General features: G+C 35.9%; 1 protein-coding gene across 1 annotated transcript in view; it reads left to right on the top strand.

The window, feature by feature from the left end:
- The window catches only part of ADAMTS19 (ADAM metallopeptidase with thrombospondin type 1 motif 19), a 155,887-nt gene that overhangs the window by 101,008 nt on the left and 32,097 nt on the right, over positions 1-22,782 (top strand). The window contains exons 10-16 of the mRNA XM_071580398.1: positions 127-277; positions 7,427-7,528; positions 8,460-8,590; positions 10,017-10,186; positions 13,207-13,334; positions 15,031-15,151; positions 18,018-18,098. Coding sequence (XP_071436499.1) covers positions 127-277; positions 7,427-7,528; positions 8,460-8,590; positions 10,017-10,186; positions 13,207-13,334; positions 15,031-15,151; positions 18,018-18,098 — 884 coding nt within the window. The remainder of the gene's footprint in view (positions 1-126; positions 278-7,426; positions 7,529-8,459; positions 8,591-10,016; positions 10,187-13,206; positions 13,335-15,030; positions 15,152-18,017; positions 18,099-22,782) is intronic.

Genomic DNA, 22,782 nt, shown 5'->3' with positions numbered 1-22,782 from the left:
CCCAGTGATGATGAATAAGAAAATCTTGAGACTCCACATGTTTCTAATGGTGTAGGCAAGTTCAAGTTGGTGTGACAATCAAATTATTTAGGATTGCTCAGTGTATGAATCTCTGCATATTACCAGGTCAAAGGCCAGTAACTGTCTGGTACAGACGAATCCTCAGAGCCTCAATTCTGTGATTATTCCCTCCAAGCTCCCAGGAATGACATACACTGCAGATGAACAGTGTCAGATTCTTTTTGGACCAACTGCTTTCTTTTGCCAAGAAATGCAGGTAAGGCTGTGTGTCTACTTCAAAAAGTACACCTACCAGCTAATTTTTGTGTGAGAGATACTTTTATACACATGTTTGATAGAAAGAGAACATAGTACCTTTGAAGAAAGAAGTCTCCACTTGCTTTCCAAAGTTAATATGCACATTTTCATGGTCTTACGTTGTAAGGCTTGCTTGAATCTCCAAATATCCTGGAAGATACTTTATCATATCATACCATCAATACCTTCTTTGTACATTATAAACAGAAGATGGCAATAGTGTTTAGACATCTTGTTGCAGCAAATGGAATGCTTGCAATTTATTCCACTAGGACCAGATTTTCTTTGTAGGTTCTATTTCCTTATGTTTTGGGTCTTGAACCTTCATATCTGACCTTCAAAAGAGTGCGCTGTGCCTGTGCACTTTCCCAGGGAGAATAGTGGTGTTATCTAGCCTCTCTGCACTACTGAGTATATCCTGCCTCCCAGCACTCACCTGCGAGCCCAGGCAGAGCTGTACAGTGCCATGACAATAGGAGCTCCAAAAACTTAAGTGAATTTCCTGATGTTGCTTCATGTCATTGTGTGAAGCAATGTCACTATATATTAACTTCGAAAAGACTGACTAGCAAAATTGAAGAGGTCTTCATAATTTTAAATAGTACTAGTAGACACCTGATTGAAGAACCAGTTTAAGAATGGTTTTAACACAGAAAAATCAACCTTATTTAAATCAATAGGACCGACTAAACATGTTGGATGCCTTTGCGACGATAACCAAGACAAGATGGGGTGATGATACTACAAATGTAAAGAACATGGAGTACAGGTTGATGGAGCAAGGACTAGGAGGGACTGTGAAATAAAATATCATTAGAATCAGTGGGCAGATACCCTGGAAAGATTGGGAGTATTTAGTGCAAGAGCATAATTCCTTTCTCCTTTAGTTCTTTAGTTCTCATCATCTTTTCAGCTTGGACACAGTATTATTACTTTAGAGACTTTGACTGAGTCTAATCTTTATCTAAAAATTCTTGTAGGAAACATTGCAATACATGTATGACTAATGCATGCCAAGAATGGTATAGCTGAGAAGGAAAAAAAAGGAGCCATAGGATACTGGATTTTATTTTAGCTGTCTTACTGTTTGTGGAAACATTTTCACAATTCTACAAACATTCTTCATGATTTCCAAGTGCTTTCTTCATGAATTGCAACCTGTTTCTTACTTTTCAGTATTTTAAATTAAAATATGTGATTTCTGTTTTTCGTTTTCTGGAAACCTATCCTGAAAAAGGAAGTGGTACACTGTTAGCCCATTACTTCTTCTATGTCTTCTTTACCAACTAAAGATTTTTAAATATGAAGAAATAGAAAAACATGAAGACTTGCTGTTGCATAATACCTTTATATGCTTTTAATTTCTCTGGATACTTACCCTCCTTTAATATCCTTGTGGTTTGTTGTAAATCAGATATTTAAATTCAGATAGTCAAGTGGTTCCATGCTTGTTGTGTTTTGCTCACAGATGCAGTGAATATTCTCCCTTCAACATCCATCCTGACTCCAAGATTTCTTTGGTTTATATTATTTTAGAAATGTTAGGAAGTTAAATTTAGTGAATTAACCGTGTGGCATTCAACTATTTGCAGAGAGAGTAGTTAGGCTCTAGTAGCTGGTAGCTAATTGTCCATTTCTCGTAGTCCTCATATTCCCCTCTTCTGGCATTTTGTATTTAAGAGGATACCTTTCAGCTTATTTTTGACTAAATAAATCCTACTTTTTCCCACTAAATGGATCATTACTTTATATTATATTAAGTAATTATGTTTAAATAGTCAGTTTATGAAAATTACTAATAAATATTTGTATTAAACATACCATTTTAACTTAAATGCTAAGATAAAGTGAGTTTGCTGTGAAGAAAGAAAGTAGTAATGATGCAAGACGATACAAAAGGCCAGAGCTCTTTTCCTGTGTTCTTTTATCCTGAGAAACTGCAATGTAGTTTTAGTTCTCTCCATAAAACCAAGTGTGTTGCTTGATAACCTTTAGAAAAAGAGAGTCTTATTACAGTGTCTGTGAAGAGAACAAAGGGAAGAACCTTCTGCAACTTCTCCAAAATCCTCCGAAAAACTGGCAATCCTGAACTGGAAAACATATAATCAGATACTGAACCAAAAAATTGTAATGAATTTCTAAGAACTTTGTATCTATTAGGAATGATAGACAAATGAATAAATGACACTAAGGACAAAATTGAGAAAACGTGGAGAGGGCACTAAGGTAGAAGTTTTCAAAGCTTCCCTGTCACCCTCTGTAAAGTCACCTTACTGGCTTTCTTCTGTGGTCTTTTCCCTGGAAGCAAAATTTGCACTCTCACATTCTTCCCAACAAAAAAATCCAGGAAACTTGATCCTTGGTTTGTAGACCTGAAGAGCTAGTTACAGCAAACTTAGATGACTTATTCTTGTCTTCCCTGACATGGGTCTTATAGTTTACTGTATACTGGTCAAATTAACTAACTACAAAGTGCTGTTACTCAGGAGCTAATTTTATTATCTCCTTCAGAAATGCAAAGATGTTAGATACAAATAACAAATATGTTGATTTAATTTTCCAAATAATTGCATTTCACTTATTATGAAGGTGATTCAAAGTTCTCCATGTTGATTATGCAGATTATGGTGGCTGTCACTGGAGAAGTCAACATTTAGGAGACCTTTCTAAATTGAATACAATATTTCATTAGTTACTAAAATAATTATTTGATTATACATAGGCAACCACTAAATATTGCATGATATCCAGACCACTTCCTTTAATCTCCATACACTCTCTTCTACTCTGCCACTAACTGGCAGTTTATTATGGTTATAGATGTTGTCTACAGGCCAGGAAATGAGAGAAACATACTCCTCAAAAGTTCATTTAAACATCAGTAAATCCAGCAATTTATAGTCCAGGATTTCTTGGACACATTCTACTCGCTGAACAGTTCATGCACTTCAGTATAGCTCTGTAAAAGATAAATTATGAACTATGTCAAAGTCATACATTTTTTTGTGACTGGAAGATAATTTGATGAGCAGAGTTCCACACAGTCTTCTACATTAAGCAACTATTTTTAATATATGTATATAACATCGATTCAACTAAGAAATCAATTAATGATGGAAAATAATTTTCTTAATTTTGCAAATATCAGTGGTACAATCAATCAAAAATCCATTTCTGTTGAGATAAGCTTTTTACAGGTGTTATTATTGAGCAGCATTTTAGGATAAATTTGCAGTCACATTACAAGGCAACCTCTGAGAAAAAACTGCAGATGCTAGCAATTGTCACTTTCTATCAAGAATTCTTGTTTATAATGTAATGACTCAAGCAAAGGACTGAAGGAACCGAGTTTCTGCTCTCATGTTTTACTAAGTAAGCCCCTTCCATGCCCTTTCATGAATGGTGTCCAGATTTTATCTTGTCATCTTTATTTCAAAGTTGTTTTTTTTTTAATAATCCAAGCAAAATTTGTAGTACCTCAGAAAAGTGTGCATGGATATCCAGGTTCAAGATTTATACCATGTCTCCATGCTTATCTTGTAAGGGAGCCAAGTTTGCTTTTATGCCAATGTCTCACACAAGAATCAAATCCTAACATTGTTTCACATAATAGATAGTGAGATCATGGCCCAGAAGTAGTTCTTGATGTTTAAATGTGACTATAGAACTTGACAATTTAATATAATTGTTGAACTATTACATATTGGCTTTTAAGATGAAAAGTCCAGGATGTGAATGCTATCTAGCAGTTCCTCTAAAATAATTCTATAATAAAATAGCTGTAATTTTTGCAAAGAAGCAGGAGAGTGCTTACATTTCATGGCAATTTTTAAGGCATTTTGGGGAAAGATCATAATGAAAAGAACAAAAGTCATGTAAATATTATAGCCCTGCTGAAATATCTGTCCTCATCTCTCCACTGCATTTTAAACAATATTGACATTGCAAAAATATTGTTCTAAAATTCCCTTTTTGTCTCTGGTCTTCCCTCTCAACTGAGTGATCTTTCCCTATGCTTATATGATTGGAAATGCACCCTGCTGATGCTCACATTTACTACTTTCATTCAAAAAAAAACCCCCAAAAACAAAAAAACAAACAAAACACAAAAGCTGTAATGACCTCTGCTATTTCTGTAGTACATTATGACTTTCATGTTGTGTTTTACAAGCTTTTGTGGTTAGAAACTCATGATTAACACATTCTTTCAGAAAAAAAGTCCTTCATGTGTGCTTGGCAATATTTTGTTTTCCAGTGTACATAGAGAGATATACTTTACAGACTGTGAATAGTTATGCTGGTTTAAAGGTAAACTGGCAGGAGAAGTGAACCCAAAACCAGATTATAAATCAGAGTTAGAATTTAATACAAATATTGCAATAAATGCAATGATACAAAGAGACATTGGTTTTAACCCACGAAACCCAGAAGTATAACCCAGCACCCTGGGGCACAAGCACAATGTTGTTTGTTAGTACCTGTACTGAGACACAACTACCCCTATTTCCCCCCCCCACCCCCCCCACCCCCCACCCCATCATGGTTCCCCGGAGTCCAGAGTAAAAGGAAAGGAAAAACCTGTTGGTGAGGATGACGGTCACAGTCCTGTTGAGGTTCTGGTCCTCCTCTTGATTCAGAGAGTTGTCCCAGAAGTCCCCAAACCCCAAGGTTATATACCCTCAGGTTCAGGTAGAAACACCCAGTACCTCCCCCAGGGTGTGAAGTTCCATAATGGGTGATCTGACTCTGAGTCATGGATTATTTTTGCAATTGGTGATGGCCCATTAGCAGACATGACCCCTCAGCCTGGATGTGGAGATGCTGACAACTCCCTGTAGAGGAGTTATCACAGCTCCATCTCACAGGCTTCTTTAACACTCAGCTTGCAGCCTGAGGGGTTGGGTGTGCCCTGGGCAGCTACTGCAAATATTCCATTGTTAACAGTTCATGAGAAATTACACAGAGGGTGCAGAATACAAAGCTTTGGTCACACCCAGGTAGTCGTAAACCGGTCTCGGCTGCCGAACTAGGACAATAGTCCAATACCCAAATCTGACTTAATGTCTCTCTATATTTAGAAGAATTGTTTCTGGATTTGCAAAGAACTGTAGGTTTGTTGAAAGCCATTCTGCAATCATTTGCAAGTGAAATGAAGCATAAGATCATAGTGTTTTGGAAAAAAAACATGGATAACTGTAGGTACAGGGAAATGAAATGTGAGCAGTCTAGATCTGTATGGACTCTGTGAGATTGAAACAGCTGCCAGCAAAGAATGAACGGAGGCACTGCTACTGCTGAGAGGTAGGGAGGAAATCAGTCCCCAGTAGTTCACACAGTAGCTCCTCAGACTTTCAGATAAGCACTCTGGAGTTTCACCTGGGAACTGTTAGGTTGTTTCATCGAAACACTGGACTCATGACATATGGAATATAACCAATTAGATATGTAGCTTAATGGTGTGAGAATCACTTTAGCCATTTACCACATAGCTTTGATCCTATATAAACCGTTTGCAGTGTACCAATAAAGGGCATTCTACTTTAAATCACATTGATTGTCATGTGGTGCCCGTTTGATCCTCCACATATAAATCCCCTTTAGATAACATACTGAAAAATATGATGACATAAAGAAAGATATGACTGTGTTGGATACTTCTGAATGGCTTTACCTCCATTGTAGTAATTACTAAAGAAAGATTTAAAGATATGAAAAAAGTATTAATTAGGAATATTAAATTAACGTATACTTTTGTGGAGTAGTTCCAACAGTATGTCTCTCATTTTATCATTAGTATGGAAGGACTGTGTCATGAACATTGACATTCCCTCATTTACTTTTGTATTCCTTTACATTGTTTGAAAAACAATGAAAAATAACAGAAAATACAATTTCATATTTGAAAAATAGTTGTTAAAATTATCTAGGAACAGGATAGGACTTTTGTTGCTGTTACAGAATGAATCAGGAGTGAGTCTGACTGCTGCTATCCTGTCTCTTGTTTCTGTGCAATGCTTCAGACCTCTGATATCTTTGACTTTTTTTGATCACCAATGTTGCAGGCATTTTTACATGCAAGACTCCCACTGGAACTGTTCTGTTCCTGGGTTCAGACAAAATCTTTTGTTGAATTACATTTCCTGTGCCATAAGTCTTTTTTTCCAAGGTAGGATAGGATTTATTACAATTTTTTTATGCATAGTATGAAAGACACAGACTCTTACTGTGTGTACCAGTATAACAAATCATTTGTGTCACAAAAAGCATGTCTTTTGGCAACTCCTGTTTAAGAAAACCCCCAGCTGTTCTTCATCTTTTATCCTCTCTGCAGCCCATCCCCCTATCCTGATCCTCTTGCCCTTCTTTGAGCAATACGCAGTGGGGAGTGGGGAGGGGAGATCATTGCATATATGCAGTAATATTCAGGCCACAACTGAGCCCCATGTGTTCTGTGTTCACATCCACATGGTTTATTCTTAAGGGGGGAACAGAGAGAAGGAGAATGAAGTCATGACTGAAAACTGGAAGGAGAAAAAGAACTTTTTAGAGAAAAATAGGGAAAGCTGCCAGGGAAATTGGGAGAAATACTAGCCAGCATCCCACAAGGTTGTACATTCTTTTAACTAAGGTAAAAACTATCTTGTTATGATGCTTCAGAGGGACAGAATAAGCAGTTTTTCTTTCCATCTCTAAAATTAACTACAGACTACCACCCCTGCCATCTCCCTTCTCTTCTTTCCAGCAGAAATATTTCATCCTCATTTGGTAGGTTACATTTTGCCTTCCTTGTGGATATCAGGTTTTATGCCTTTTGGGATTTTGTTTTTCTAGAGGAATAAATTCATTCTAGAGGAATTATGAATCATTGGAAGAGCACAAGATAGCAGTCATTGAGATGGCATGAACAAGAGAGATCTGGAAGTCCTAGGGAAGCATGTTCAGTAAAAGTCTAGGCCAAATCTGCCCACTTTGGTTTTTGGTTCAATCTGTCTTTAAGAATACCACACTACTGTCAAACTGGTAACTTTGCGACAATATTAGTGAACTGCATGCAAGAAGTACTTTGACATAGGTAGATTTTGTGCTTACTGCTGTGTTTGTTTTTCAGCATGTTATTTGCACTGGGTTGTGGTGTAAGGTGGAAAGTGAGAAGGAATGCAAAACTAAACTGGATCCACCAATGGATGGAACAGACTGTGACACTGGAAAGGTATACTTCTGGTGGAAAAGCAATAATCATTATACTGAACATCTAATAGTTAAGGAAATAAGCTGAATAGGTCTTTGCACTTGTTTAAAGTTCCTACTTGCATCAATTATCATAAAAGTAAGCTATGCATAGTTGAATGTATTATGTGTTATGTATTATATACTATAGAAATGAGAAAGCATTTATACCAGATATGGACATAGGCTACAGGGCATAGCAATAGTAATTGGACAGTTTTTGAGTGAGAAATTGCAGTTGTCCTGGGAACTGATGTATGCAGGCAAGATTATTGAGTATATTATTAGTATTTAAATAAATGCCAGGAATTTTCTTGAGTTTCTCAACACCAGTTTTTTGAGGCTTCCAGTTTCTCTTTGAATACAAGTCGTGAATAGAATCTTATATTCTCTTGTTACTTGTAGTATATCTTTCAATTGAAATTGTCACTGAAAATCAGGGACAATGCAGTTCCTGGTGGGAATTACAATGCTGAAAGAAACAAGTTCTGAGAACAGCCCTGGACAATGTACTGTGATCATCTATTCAGTTCAGCTGGAGGATGATCCCTGCAATGAGTTGGGAATGGACCCAAAAATGCTTTCCTAGTCAGTGCTCAATCTCAAATGAAGAGGACAGCATAGTCTTGGAACCATTTAGAGGACGTATCTTTTATTGGGGATGAACTTGTGTTCAAGGTTTTGGACAAGAATCAACATCTGCTCCTTGGCCACTGAACCAGAGAAAGATCTCTGGCTGTTGCATTTACTAGAATAGAAAAAAAACACCTTTGAACAACAGGCAAAAAATATTTGACTCATGAAAGACTATGTATTAAACTGAATGTTTGTTTTGTTTCCCATATGCTTGTGGACCAGTGAATTGTTTTTCATATGCCTTGATTTATTTACCTAAGAGCTGAATTTTCACCTAGTGGTGTAAGGCTGGAGAGTGTATCAATAGGACATCTTTTGCGGAGCCTATGGATGGGGAATGGAGCACCTGGAGCACTTGTAGCCGTACTTGCAACACTGGAATCAGCAGTCGACAACGGAAATGCCCTGGGTAAAAAAAGTTCAGGTTTTCATGAACAAAATTTACATGAGTACAGTAACCAATTAAAATATAGTTGTCCTATATGTAAGTAATTAATTTTCTCTGAATACTGAAAAGCACTTAAGAGAATAGGTATTTCAGGTTGTTTAATGCATGGCAACACTCTTTTCATCTTTAGGCTTCTGTCAAAAGCTTAGATAATATTAATATCAGAAGAACATTTCTTGTTAACCTTCACCTAAGGAAACAAAAGAAACTTAAATTAATACTTTCTGACTTGCAGAGCACCAGGGTGTAATTCTACTCTCATTTTTTTTACTGGAGAAAATTGACTTCTGACTCATCTGGAGACCCAAGGAATTGCAACTATTACAAAGAGATCTTTCTAACAGTTTCACAAATATTTAGATACACTATCTGGAAACAGTGTTTTGATTCTGTATGTTGTAAAAATGAAAACCTTCTACCAATGCAAAATACTTTTGACTTGAATGAAGTTTGTTTCACTATATTTCACTGGTCAGCTAAACGGTGCTTTCCTTTTAATTACTTAGTACCATCTCACTTTCTGTGGATCATTTACACACCAAGTGAAAAAGAATAAATAGGCATAGGAGTGGGAACAGAGTAGACCTGAGTAATGAAGGTAAGTATAGAAAAGACTAAACTAGAGTGAAATAGTCAAGTTGATGGTTTAGGAAAATAATAGAACAGAAGAGAAAAATGAAGGAAAATGGAAGACAATATAGCAGAACTGGTAGAAAATATGATGGTAGGAAAGACAGAGATTTGCATAAAGAAAGATAAATTTGCATAAAGAGTTTTGAGGAGAAGTTGGATATGGCTATACAAAAGCATGGTAGTTTAACGGACAACTTAGATATGCAGAATACTTTCTTATTCCATACCTGATAAACACCATTCTCAGCTGTATACCTAAAAAGTATTTCTAGAATTTATAAATATCTTAATTTTACTCCTGTGAATTAATCTTTTCAAGGAAGGTTCCAAATAATTAACACCAGTTTCTGCACTTCACTCTTCTTTTGCATTTGTCCCATTAGGGTCTGCAAGCACAAATGAAGTGATCAAAAACAAAGCATTTTTCTGAACTTTGCAACACCCCACTTTTTTAAAAGGAGAGGCTTCAAATGTGCAGGTGTTACTTCCCTTCAGTAGCACATTTGGCTCAGTCCAGGTAGAGAAAAATCATCTCAACTGTATCAACACTGCAGTTGAGGTTCTTATTACTGAACACTCCTACTAGTCCTAGTGCTTCTTTTTGGCCATGTATAAATTATGGCTTAGCACTCCTCACGCTTTACATAAAAGAAAAATCTGCTATTGAAATTGTGTCTAGCATAAATAAACTATGCTATAAGTTGAACAAAACATTGCCAACAGTAAAGGGTTGTATTTATGCCTTCTTTTCTAGTTCAGGCCTTGAAGGAGAGTGTCACGGGCCCACAGTGCAGTATAGAGTATGTGAAAATCCTTCTTGTCCTGCTGGTATGCCTGCCTTCAGGGACTGGCAGTGCCAAGCTTTCAGTGTCAGATCTTCCTATCAGAAGCATGTGCACCAGTGGCAAGCTGTCATTGATGATGGTAAGTATAAACCATCTCTGAAGTTCTTATCATCTGCTTATATAGCTTATAGCTTGTTGGTGCTGTTGATTATGAAAGATATGGCAAAACCTAAAGTAAACAAAGAAAATAAAGCCCAATATTTTTGATAAAGAGTTTGACGTTCATAGACAAGATCTAGTGGTATTTTCATATACCCTGGAATCTTTTGTCCTTTATTCCTTTTGAATTTGTCCTTCTTAATATGTATTGACTACATTTGAATGAAAATTCAGTGTCAGTTTTGTTCTATTTAATCAAAAATGTAGTGCGAAATGACTTAGAAATGCATCTTTCTAGACTACTGCTACATGATTACACATGGGTATATCAGTAATTTTTTTATCTACGAAGTCAAAAAGACAATCCAGATACTGTAAGCTTCTGTTTTTTTAGGAAGGAGAGAGCACATGTATATTAACACTGTGAGTATTTCATAAACCAGTATTTGATTTTGGCAGAAATCCGTATATAATATACACTGAAATCTTAGATAACACTTCCAAAAATCCTAACCGTTACTGAATGCAAAGTCCTGGCATATTGTATGCATACTTTAGTGTAGCACACTTGCTTAGATACCATATTGTTAGGATAATGCTAACATGGGAATATAGTAAAGTCAAATTTACAGTACCTGCAACTATAATGTTGATATAAAACATTCAACGGCTAGATGACAAATTTCTTCTTGCTAGAAATGTGAACAATAGTTCCCATTCCACTGAATTTTCTATAAATTTTTGTGTTTAAATTTATTTAAGTTAAACAAACAAAAAAACCCACAACAAAAACACATCGGTTATGAAAAAAGTTAATTTGATAAATTAGAAAAATTGTAGCAATTCTTAATAAAGACAACCCTGGAATGACACAGGAGTACTTAAGTATGTGTTACCAAATTTTAAGTAGTTCATTGCTGTAATTTATTTTGAACTCTTGCAACAAATTATCAGAAACCACTAGAAAGCATAAATTTTTAGAAAACTATTTTGCTGTCAACATACTTGAATATATGCCTAGCTAAGCAAGGTGGGGTTTTTCTTTTAAGCCTCTTCTCAAAGTGCCAAAGTGAACACTTGTGATACTATTTTAATTATGCTTCTATGTTAGCTCATTTCATAATAAGAATTTTCTCCAACTATTATATAGGTGCTCATGGAGCCAATTAATTTTGGTTTGTTTTACTATATTTCATTTTAGCCCAGGAACACAGGATTTATATCTGAAGGGATCTAAAAGTTTAAGTCTGACTATGAATGTCTGATTTTATTTGGATGAAAAATCTTGACACTATCCTGTCTTGTGTTGAGGAGTAGGGATGGTTGCTTTCATCTAACTTTGTTCTGAATGATCTTATTGTTTTGAGGGCCCCTTAGGAGAAACATAAGTGGGTATCAGCCAGTGAGTTCTAGTATTCAAGTGTGTGTTGTCTCCAAATCCTTAATAGTTTGCTCTCTTAGCCTTTAGTGGACACAGACTATGCATCATGTCCGAAATAGTTGCTGTATTTGAATGAGGTCTCCCATAGTCTGTTGAAGTTGTCTGATGTTGTTAAATTGTTGTCTCTTTGAGTTCAGTGTCTTTAAAACAATGTTTAGGTAATTAATCTTGTATTCCTTTAAAAATGCTTAAAATACTTAAAACCCCCGGGGAACTTTGAGGTTACTATCTAAGGAGTATAACAAGAATGAGGAGGGTATAAATACAACCAGCTTCACAGCTGAAGATGGCTTGTGTCTGACTAGCTTCCCATGTTGGCAGAAGTGATGTCATCTGCTTGCACTGGTACTCTAGTGATACCCAGAAGTATCACTACCTAATAGTAAATTAAATGTGGCCAGACCACACTCCGATGTGTAAGTCAGCTGGAACAAAAGTCCTCTGTCTGTACCTTTCTACTCTTTTCCATGCTAAAACTGCTTTTTTCAAAACAGTCCTTTGCAGAGAGTAATTTCCAGTCTAGACTGAAGTAGTGCTGGTTAGCACATGCAAAAAAATGTGGTTTAGACTGTTTTACAGTTCAGCTGTATAGACAGTAGAATTCCAGTGCCCATGAATGTTTCCTGGAACTGTTTAATTTACTAATAAAAATGCACTCCAGGAATCTACAAGTCAGTATGAAGTCAGAGTGGCATAGGTTGTGTCCAAGTTGAAATCAGTTTTAGGTTCAGGATTGACTTTATCCTTTCAAAAATCTGCAATAGTTTTAGGAAGAAGTTCTGAAAAAAGTTGTGAACAAAGATATGAGAAAATCATGTAATTTTGTACCCAGTTGACCACTGAGAAGAAACTTAGTTTATTTTACTTGCTGTTTCTTTCACAGTGGTGAAACAACCTTCATTGTTTATAAATGATGACCATTAGGAATATATGGATATGTATGATTTTACTACATATTTATTCTCTTATAAATAATTATAAATTCTCTAATAATTAGAAATTATTTGCAGAATGTTTTAGAAATTTAGTAGAAATTTTTTTTAACTTGGTAAAGATGTTAGAAAGAAAATTTCCAGGGGTTTTGTGGGTTTTTAGTTTTTTAATGTGGACTTAGAAAATTCATGTGTTTTGGTTTTTTTTCCAAGATGTCTCAGTTACTTCACTTTTTTCTCTTTGACCTGTATAGTCAGGAAATCTGGAAAGTGTTAATTTTCTTTTTTAATCAATATTTATCATGTTCCAAAAATGTAGGAGAATGAGTATAAATTATGACCAAAATATTCCAGCAGCTGTAATATGTATATTCTTAATTGCAACAATGAGTACTGTGTAGGCCAAGTTTATAACAATAGTGTGCTTAGGAAGAAAAAAGCCTTGAGTTTTTCAAACAGCTGAGAAATCTTTCTGTTTTCACTCTAAGATAACTTTTTATATTAATCTATATTCGTGCTACACAGATAAGCAAATACCAGTTTTAACAATAATGTTGGAGATAGTTCTGTATTTCTAAAGTGACCTTTTACCAGTTTTGTGGGTTTTTTCATCAACTGCTACTACAGAAAAACCTTGCGCCTTATTCTGTTTGCCGGCTGGAAAGGATCAGCCCATTCTTCTAACAGAAAAGGTGATGGATGGGACTTCTTGTGGCCAGAATGGGCTAGATGTCTGTGCAGATGGTAGATGCCAGGTATGAATTACTTGTTTCAAACTTACATACATAGGCACAGGTATGTAAGAGCAATATTTGCTACATATGCATGTTATTTCTCTGATAGCATGTTGCAATTTGCATGACCAAAACTGAATGGCTCTTTTTGCATCATATTAAAATATTTTCAGCTAATTTCACTTGGTGCAGCACAACATGTGAAGCAGCAGAAGGTTTGGTTTGGGGAATGTTCATCTGTGTTGATAAAGATGCTTCCAACAAGCTGCTGCATAGTGAATAATTAGTGTAACTGATTTCATTTTGTAAGGGAAAAGCTTTCAACAGGTTGGGAAATTTTGCCATCACATATATATCTATATATATTATTCTTTTTCAACAGTACAAACTTTTACATCTATAAGAACTAAGAACACTGCGCAGAATAACAGATAATTGCAGATAAATGCTTATGTTATTCCTCATCTTAAGACTTGATTTGGTTCATAGAAGTTCTTTTGTCACTTTTATAGTGCCTCATACAGAAACTCTTCTATATAAACATCCCCCAGGCTTGGGTTTTTGCTTTGTTTGCTTCCCATTCACACACTGAATTCAGCAGAAAATCCAGCCTTTAACACAGGAACAATATTGCTAGACACTGTCATAGCTTCAACAAATTAACTTATAGATGCTTATATTCACATGAAACTATCCTTTCTCAAGTGCCTGACTGTGTGCAGAAAAAATATACTCAAATACTTCTCTGAGTTTGGGCTCTAGTTCACCATGCAGCAATTACATATTTATGTAATCTAAGATCATATGTAGCCCATTTTCCCTGAAAAAGTGTCTTTTTTTTTCTTTCCCTTTTCACAACTGACTAATAAAGACTAAAAAAAACCCCTTAAATTAAACTCACCTCACTAAGATTGAAAGTGAATGGCTTCTTAATAGAACATGATTTCTGTTCTTAAAAAACCCTGGTTTTCTCTTTAGTTTAGTTTTTATCTTCATTATTTATCAAATAGTCTTGAAGTATAATTGGTTTTATCCAATGCATTTATACAGTGCACAAGATTACTCTGTGATAACTTTGTTAGACTTTAAAAGGCTTTCATTTCATGTCAGGCCAGCATATGATGGTAACTTCACTGGTTTTGTAAAGCTACCATTGAAATAAATTAATGAAATGAGTTTAATATAGTAATGTGGAGATCCTTGAATAAACTTGATTGGTTTTAAATTGAATGCTTTTTAGCAAAACACAACTACCAATTGTATTTACATATCCTAGATGTGCTTATGCCCTGTTCAGCATTTTGCCATTGTGGATGTGGGGGAAAAAAAAAAAAAAAGAGAGAGAGATAGAAGAAAGAGGTAGAGACACATTGCAGTCACTTACCAGGAGGGCCTGTGGGGTGTGGGTTTTGAACAGTGGCTGTGAAGTGCCACAGTTCCCACCAGGAGGTGGGAATGCAGTTATGTTTCTCTTGGACAGCAGCTGGTAGAGTTTGCTAACCATATAGAAAGAGTGAATGAAACTATCTATGTAAAATCACAGGAAAATTTACTATGGGAGGAATTGCTTCACATGAGCTAGTGCAACCCACATTCTGAGCAGGGATAGATCATGTTGATTAGGCATCTTGCAAAAGGGTGAGATGCCTGATGCAAAAGGCAGATTTATGAAAAACATGGTTCTGTGTATCAATAGCTTTATTTTCTTCTCCCACAGAAATTTGGCTGTGATGGCATATTAGGATCTCTGGCTCGTGAAGATCATTGTGGTGTATGCAATGGAAATGGAAAGTCATGCAAAGTTATTAAAGGTGATTTTAACCATACCAGAGGAGCTGGTAAGCCTATCTGTTTATTTGAATACTCAGGAAACCAATAGCTTGTTGATTACTTTGAGCATTGGGAAATTTAAAAAGCTGTATTTCCTAAAATGATGCAGTTTCTCACAAGAACTTCAGATCAAGCTCACTTAAGATAAGACATTTAGGATAAAAACACATGAGTATTTTAAATTCTTTGCAAAATTATCGCACATTATTTCAATTAAAAAATCAAGGAAATATTTTCCATTAAGAGACACTAGTTCATAGAATAGCCTAATTTTTAAGAAATGTGAGAAATAAAATTTATATTTTTAGCAAGGAATACTAAATGAATGTAAACACTACAAGAGTTTACTGTTCATTTAGTGTTCTTCAAAATAAATATCCAAATTATGATCTGTTACCTAGAGTAACAGAACGAAGCCAGGCAGTGAGAGATCATAAAGCCTAATGTGTGAAAAACTCTAATATCTCTTAATTATTCATTGTTTTAGACTAACAATAACATAAAAAGCAAATAGATTCTCTGATGCAGAATGAACATGAGATTTTCAAATAGTTGTGCGATCTGTACTTTGAATGAGAAAAAGTGACTGGCTGAATAAAAAAAAAGTGATCGGCTGCCGCACAACAGTGTTGATGGAGTAGAGAATTGAAATCCTTATAATGTGCACTGTGCATCATGTATACCCACTCTCCAATAAAAGTCTTTTTCAAACACATTTGACCAACTGCTTTCAGCATTTGTCTACCATTATACTTTCAGTTTCTTGAGTAGAAAATATGCAGAATTTAAAGATGGTAAGTAAATCACATCAAAAAATACTGTAATTAGAAGCAGACAGCACGTATTTGAAAAATAAAGGTGTTCAATGCATTAGGCACTGAAGTATAGTACTTCAGGGTAGACGAGAACGTTAGGCATACGCGCTGGTTTAAAGGTAAACCAGCAGGAGAAATAAACCCAACTTAAAAGAGATAAGTCAGAGTTACAATTTAATAAAAAGATTACAATAAATACTGTGATACAGATGAAAATTGGTTTGAACCCACAAAACCCAGATGTATAACCCAATACCCCAGGGCACAAATAGAATGGTGTTCTTTAACCCCTCTGCTGAGCTTGATGTGGTCCCCCTGAGTTTAAAGTAAAGGAAAGGAAAGCTGTGTGGGAGGATGATGGTTGCAGTCTGATTGAGAGTGGTAGTCGCAGTCCTGTCAAGGTTCTGGTCCTCCTTTGGATGCGATGAGTGGTGCCAGAAGTCCCAAACTCCCAAGATTATATATGCTCAGGTTCAGATGGGAATTGCCAGTACCTCCCCCAGGGCGAGGAGGTTCACAAGGGGTGATTTACTGTGTGAGTCATGGGGTAGTTTTGGACTCCTTGATGGCCCATTAGCAGAAATGACACCTCAGGCTGTGTGTGAAGGTGCTGATGCCTCTCCAAAAGGGAGTTATCACCTCTGAGTCATTGGTGCAAAGACACTATCTCACAGGGTTCCTTAACATGCAGCTTGTAACCTGAGGGGTCAGGTGTGCCCTGGGCAGCTGCTGCAAATGGTCCATTATTAACAGTTTGTTCTGCGCACGCTGTGCCTCACCTAAAAATCCACTGCACAGGCTGGAAGGGCTCACCCACGTGGGGAGAGCCCGTCTCAAATCTTCGTTCGCGAAGTTTGGCCATACATAGAAATTACATAGAGGCTGGAGAATATACAGATTTAGTTACACCCACACAGCAATAAGCTGGTCCCAGCTGCTCTCACTAGGACAGCACAGTCTTCAAATATTTGTCTGACCCTCTCTTAAGCTGAAGGTAAGGCAAAGTAAGGATCACAAACCCCAGATGAATCTGGAGGACTACAAGACAAAAAGCTGCAAAGTGCTTACTAGTAAAATCATATTATGTCAGCTCTCTTCTATTCCTAATGTTAACATCCACACGTTTTCAAGTTTTGTCAGGGTTCTGCATCAATCCTGTGTTGTATTGCCATCTGAACAACTATATAAGTTACTATACTTCTCAAGAAGCTTGAGCAATACTTAGAAAGTGCTGTTAGCTCTTAAAGAAATGAAAGATACTGCTTTGCAATAACTTAATTTTCATGTTTCAGGACTATAGGAAAGGTGTTGTAAATGCAGAATATTCTGTTTTAGGACATCATAGCCATACATAATAAAAGTTTGGTAAATTGTTCCCTTTATGACATTCACCTGGGTAATCTAAGATATATTTTTATTTGTAACATTTTTGGTTGCACAGCGTTTTCCACTTCTATTGCCTTTTCACTCCTTTTATTTGAAGTGAATTGCTCAACAGCCTGTCTTAGTCCTACCCTATTAGGAAGCAATCATAATTTGAAGGAAATAATTAGTAAGTAGATTTCAAAAAAAGCCAAGCATAACGGGGTTGAATATCTTAATGCAAGAGGAAGAAAAAAAAGCATAAAATATGTAAAAATCAAGCAAAACAAAAACCACACAGTGAGGATGCTTGGCTTTTAGTGTCATATCATTTGTCATTACATGGTGAGTGAAGTTGGAGTTCCTTCATGGTTGTCTGCTGGCAGTGATGACATTGAACTACTTAGCCAGAGATAACTTCATTTGCTTTAGCCCAAATCTGCCCAGCCTCACTGGTTCTGTTTTATTGTGGTATACTCTTTTAACTGTGTATCTTTGTATATGTATTACACATAATGCAGAATTTCATAACTTGTTTCAAGTTTCAATATTTTGCAAGAATCCTCAAAATAGTGCTGTATAAATTATAACTTTTTACATTTCAAAAGCAAAATAGGGGAAAAGAAATGAGGAAACATACAAGATGGACTTTTCTATGCTTTTCTTTCTAACCTGGGGTGTCTGGTTTCATGTTCAGGTTATGTGGAAGCTTTGGTGATACCTGCAGGAGCAAGGAGAATCAAAGTTGTGGAAGAAAAACCAGCTCATAGTTATTTAGGTAAATGCCTATTTTGGTCAATATTGAAAAGAGCTAGCTCAACATGCTTCTGTGACTGAATAAAACTAAGTGGAAAAGTAGATCTGTGAAAAACTTATCTAAAGAAATGAAAGAATGATTATGGACCATTTTTCATATAGGTTTTATTTGAACTTTCACCCCATTTGGAGAATATTTTAAAGAAAGTATTTAGATGTTCTAGGAAAATTTCTCCATACTTGCACGTTCTCAATTTTTTGTATGGAAAGCACATCAAAACTAATGAAAGGGATTTATGCTCAAACATGGACTAATTTGTGCTCAGACAACAACAAAACACACACTGAACAACATACAACAGTTCACCAATGAAGGCAAACAGAAGTTCTAAAATTAGACTGAGAAAGCAGAAAAGTATTTCTTTGCACTATTTTGAATTGTCTGAATGTTTTGATGGACAATTTAATGATTTTTTTTGGTTTTTTCCATTTCTGTGAAATTGTCTTTCATTTATAAACAGAAGTTTTTATCCTTTAATGAGGTCTAAAGATGTGTAGCAAAGTATAATTTGTTACCATTACTGTTACAGTGTTTATGTGAGTAAATGAAATGATCATAATTGGTAGTGTTCTGTGCAATGCTTAAATTTAAATGGAAAGAGATAATAGTATCAGAAATAGGACGATGAAATGAAAAATTCCCTTTTTCGATCACTATTCTTAGGTTCATAAGTAATATCTACAGTTTAAGAAACTTTTTATCTGAGTGTTTTCAGCACTTACACTGAGAGGATGTTGAAGATGCTGAATCTTAATTGTGAGAGCTGGTTTATCATGAGTCTGTACTTCTCCTATTAAAATGTTATAGGAAGTTTAAAGATCAGGATTATTTGATTGTTTTCCAATGGACCACAGACATGGATATGTAAGAGTGTCAAAATAATAATTGAAGTTTGCCTACAGTATTAACATATCACAGAATCACAGAATATTCTGAGTTGGAAAGGACCCACAAGGATCATTGAGTCCAAGTCTTAAGAGAATGGCCTATACAGGGATCAAAATCCCATAGCCCTGGCATTATTGGCACTGTGCTTTAACCAACTAGGCTAATCTCAGGGCCATATAGACACCAGAAATGCAGAGAAATTTATTCATTTTTCATGAGTAGCAAATTGATTTATCCTTTACCCTACAAACAGTAAAAGGAATGAAATATCCAGGAAATAATGTCAGTCATGCTGCTCATTTTTGTTGATTAGCTCTTAATTGCTCATTTTTTAAATTTTGTTTTCTTAATTTCACTGCTTTAGGTCTGAATGAGGATCAGCCAGTACTTTTCTGCAATGTTGGTTTTTTGGGGTTCTTTTGTTAAGTCTTTTTGCCTTATTTTTTTTGTAAGTCTTTATGGAGAATCAGGAACATGTCCGTTGCCATATTTTGAATTAAAACCTCTGTGTTGCACTTTCTTTACCTTTCTTTTCTTTTTTGGCTAGTTTAAAATATTTAAACTTTCTCTATAAGTAATTTATTCTGAAACCATCAAAATCTGAATTGAAAAGAAGTAATTTTTGAATAGATATAACATAATGAGAGTTTTGGGGAGAAAGCTTAAATCTTTAATATTAGAAATAATATTCTTCAAAATACTGTGGTTAATAATGTGAAATGTAATACAGATTAAATTCTGATGTGTTTCTGATTGGTTTTCTATCTTATAGTTCTATATGCTAATTTTATGTGGAACCATACTTTGGTCTCTGCATTTCTATACTTGAAATGAGTCAATGCAATCCAACACTGTTTCTTGTAGTATATTTTCTCACACTTTAGGATTAAGTTTTTAAAATAATAATTGTATAACTGGAGATACAGCTGTAAACACAATTAAATCCAGCATACATTAATAACTGTTGCTTAGAAAGTAGAAGATAATTTAAACTGAAGGAAGATTTGATCCTTATCGGCACAGCAGGGTCAAATTCAGAGGGATTAAAAATACAATGCCCTTCCTTGGACTTACTTGGTGGTCAGAAAACAGTCACTATGATCTGGAAACTGCAATGATTTTGCAAAATTGATTAGTAAAACTATAGCCCACATCAGTAGCATCATTGGGTGATTGTACCATTGAAGCAAATATTCAGAGATGTTGTACTTTAACACCTCGAATATCTTCTTTATCTGAAATATATCAACATACACCACAGTAACAGAAGCCCTGTCATGCTACAAGAAAAGATAAAGTATAACTTGCACCTGTATTCACTGAGCCAGTTGACCTGTTGATGACTGTCCTGTCCTATATAACTTCCTGTGAAGTTATATAGGAAAAACCATAAGAGCTTGTGATCCTTTTCTTATCACTACAGTATTCAGGAATGGGAATTATTTGTAGCATACAGAGGAAGAGGAGTGTTTATTTAAGTTAAGACTATTTCCCAAAGCATACACTTATTATTTTTTGATTTAAAATCATTCTTTTAAGAAGTAATTTTGTGATTTATTTTTAAAGAATAAACTAGCAGTAATAACTTATCTATTTATAACCATTTTCGAGACTTGGTTCACTGTCAGATACTTTTGAAAAACTAGAGGAACTGTTATAAAAAAGTTGCTTCAAGTATTTTCTAGATTCCTATGGTCTAAGATAATGCCTTTTTGGTTACTAAATTTTCATTTATATTTGGTAAGTGTTACAACATTTTTTCAAAAAAGATTCCTGATACAAAATGGAAAATTAAAATATTTCTGTCTGAGATACACTAGGCTTTGAGATGAGAGAGCTCATTCACATGACGCATACAATGGCATGACAGATCCAGGCCCTATAATAAAATAATGCAATTGGTTAGTGGTATTTAACTATAGAAATTACTTGCAATCTAAACCCTGAATTTTTTCTTGGAAAGGAGAGAAAGTCTTTTTTTTCAGGTGAACTAACAAAGTGGATTAGCTGTGTCATGATTCTCAAATATGTAATCAGGCTGCCTCAGGGGTATAGACCCTTTGGATATGCAATGTAACACAGACCACTGACAATTACAATGACATTGTACTTGCCAATGGTCTGACAAGCATCCAGCCTACAGGTGTATTGTGTTCTGTGTGATTTCTTTTATGAAATTCTTACTAGTTAAAAAAAAAAAAACATATTGGGCCACATTTTGAGGGAGGAAGGTGTGGAAAAGCAGATGGTGTCTGACAAACAATACAAAATTTTGAATCCCTAATTTCTGACAATGTTAATAGTTTTAAAATATCTTGAACCAAATTTATGTAATCTGTGTGGACTGTACAATTTCAGATTTCAAGGGAAGCCAGTGAGAACCTGGTCCCAAACCCCTTAAAACAAAGCAGAGACCAGAGTCCACTGAGCTTAAATACTCTGCTTTCATATGTGGAGGACCATTGAAAATGGTTAATAGATAACACCTTTTGGAATCATTTTACATCAAGATGAAACAAATGCCCTCTATATATATTAAAAAAAAATTATTGACTTCACAGGGCTGCCTTTGAAAAACAGGTTGATACCCTATGAGTAAAAATTGTGGGCCAAGCTGGGAGTTACAACAGGCTGCCCAGCCAAGGGGAGTCTGTTGATCAAGTGCTCTTACTTCAACTACAGGAAGCATCATGCATGCAGTCTCTGGGTCTGGCTTGGGGATTTCAATAACCTGACATCTCCTGGAAAAACAGCATAGCAAGCTGTAAACAGTCCAGGAGACTCCTGGAGTATATTGAGGAGAATTTCTTAAGCCAGGTGATAAATGGCCCAACCAGAATAATATCATTACTGACCTTGGTCATTGCTTACCAACACAGATGAACTATTTGGAGATGTATAGGGGGAGCCCCTTATACCGAGATGGGCTTTGGACTGACGGTCAGAAGAGCTCAGGCACAGCAGACATCAGAAGGCTTGATCAGAAGGCTCACAACTTAGGGAGTTTATTCAAGATAGGTTAACAGACAGTCCTCATAGCTCATAGTTGAAGTCAGTTCCTACTAGTTCCTATTACATCACCTCACATCCTGGTAGATCTAGATCTGACTCCCTCTCACGCATTAATAACCACACCTTTTATGCACTCTCACATCCAACATGCTATCACATAATTCACCAGTTCACCTTACATACACCACAGCCTCTCATTGGTCACAAGCCACCACACATACTCCAGGTAGCTCTGTTCTCTTTAAGGTGGAACTCCAAACAGCTTTCCTTAAGGGGTGCACTCACACTCACCCCTACAGAGATGAAGACTGGTGACAGCCAATACTGCAGTGATCATGGTGGAATTCATGTTTTTGAAGGATATGGGCCAGGTGAAGACTAAAGCAAGGGCTCTGAGTGTTATGAGACCAAATTTATATTTGTTCAAGAAATTAATGGATGGGACCCCTGGAAAACTGCCCTAGGGGATACAGGAGCAAAACAGAGCTCACTGCTCTTTAAGGATTTAGAATGACTTTTAATAAAGATTAGGAATAATAGTATTTCTTAGATTGCAAGAGCTCTTGACTACAACTTGTAAGAAGTCAAGCAAGGAAGGCAGGAGACCTGTATGGGTGAGTAAGGAACTCCTGGTAAAACTAAAGTGTAAGAAGGGAATGCATAAGTACTGGAATCAGGAACATATATCCTGGAAAGCAGTATGTAGGGTCTGGAAGACTAGGGCACAGTTGCTGAATTTGGCAAG

Source organism: Pithys albifrons, chromosome Z (assembly GCF_047495875.1).
Source record: "Pithys albifrons albifrons isolate INPA30051 chromosome Z, PitAlb_v1, whole genome shotgun sequence".
Lineage (NCBI taxonomy): Eukaryota > Metazoa > Chordata > Aves > Passeriformes > Thamnophilidae > Pithys > Pithys albifrons.
This window is presented reverse-complemented; position numbering and strand designations above follow the sequence as displayed.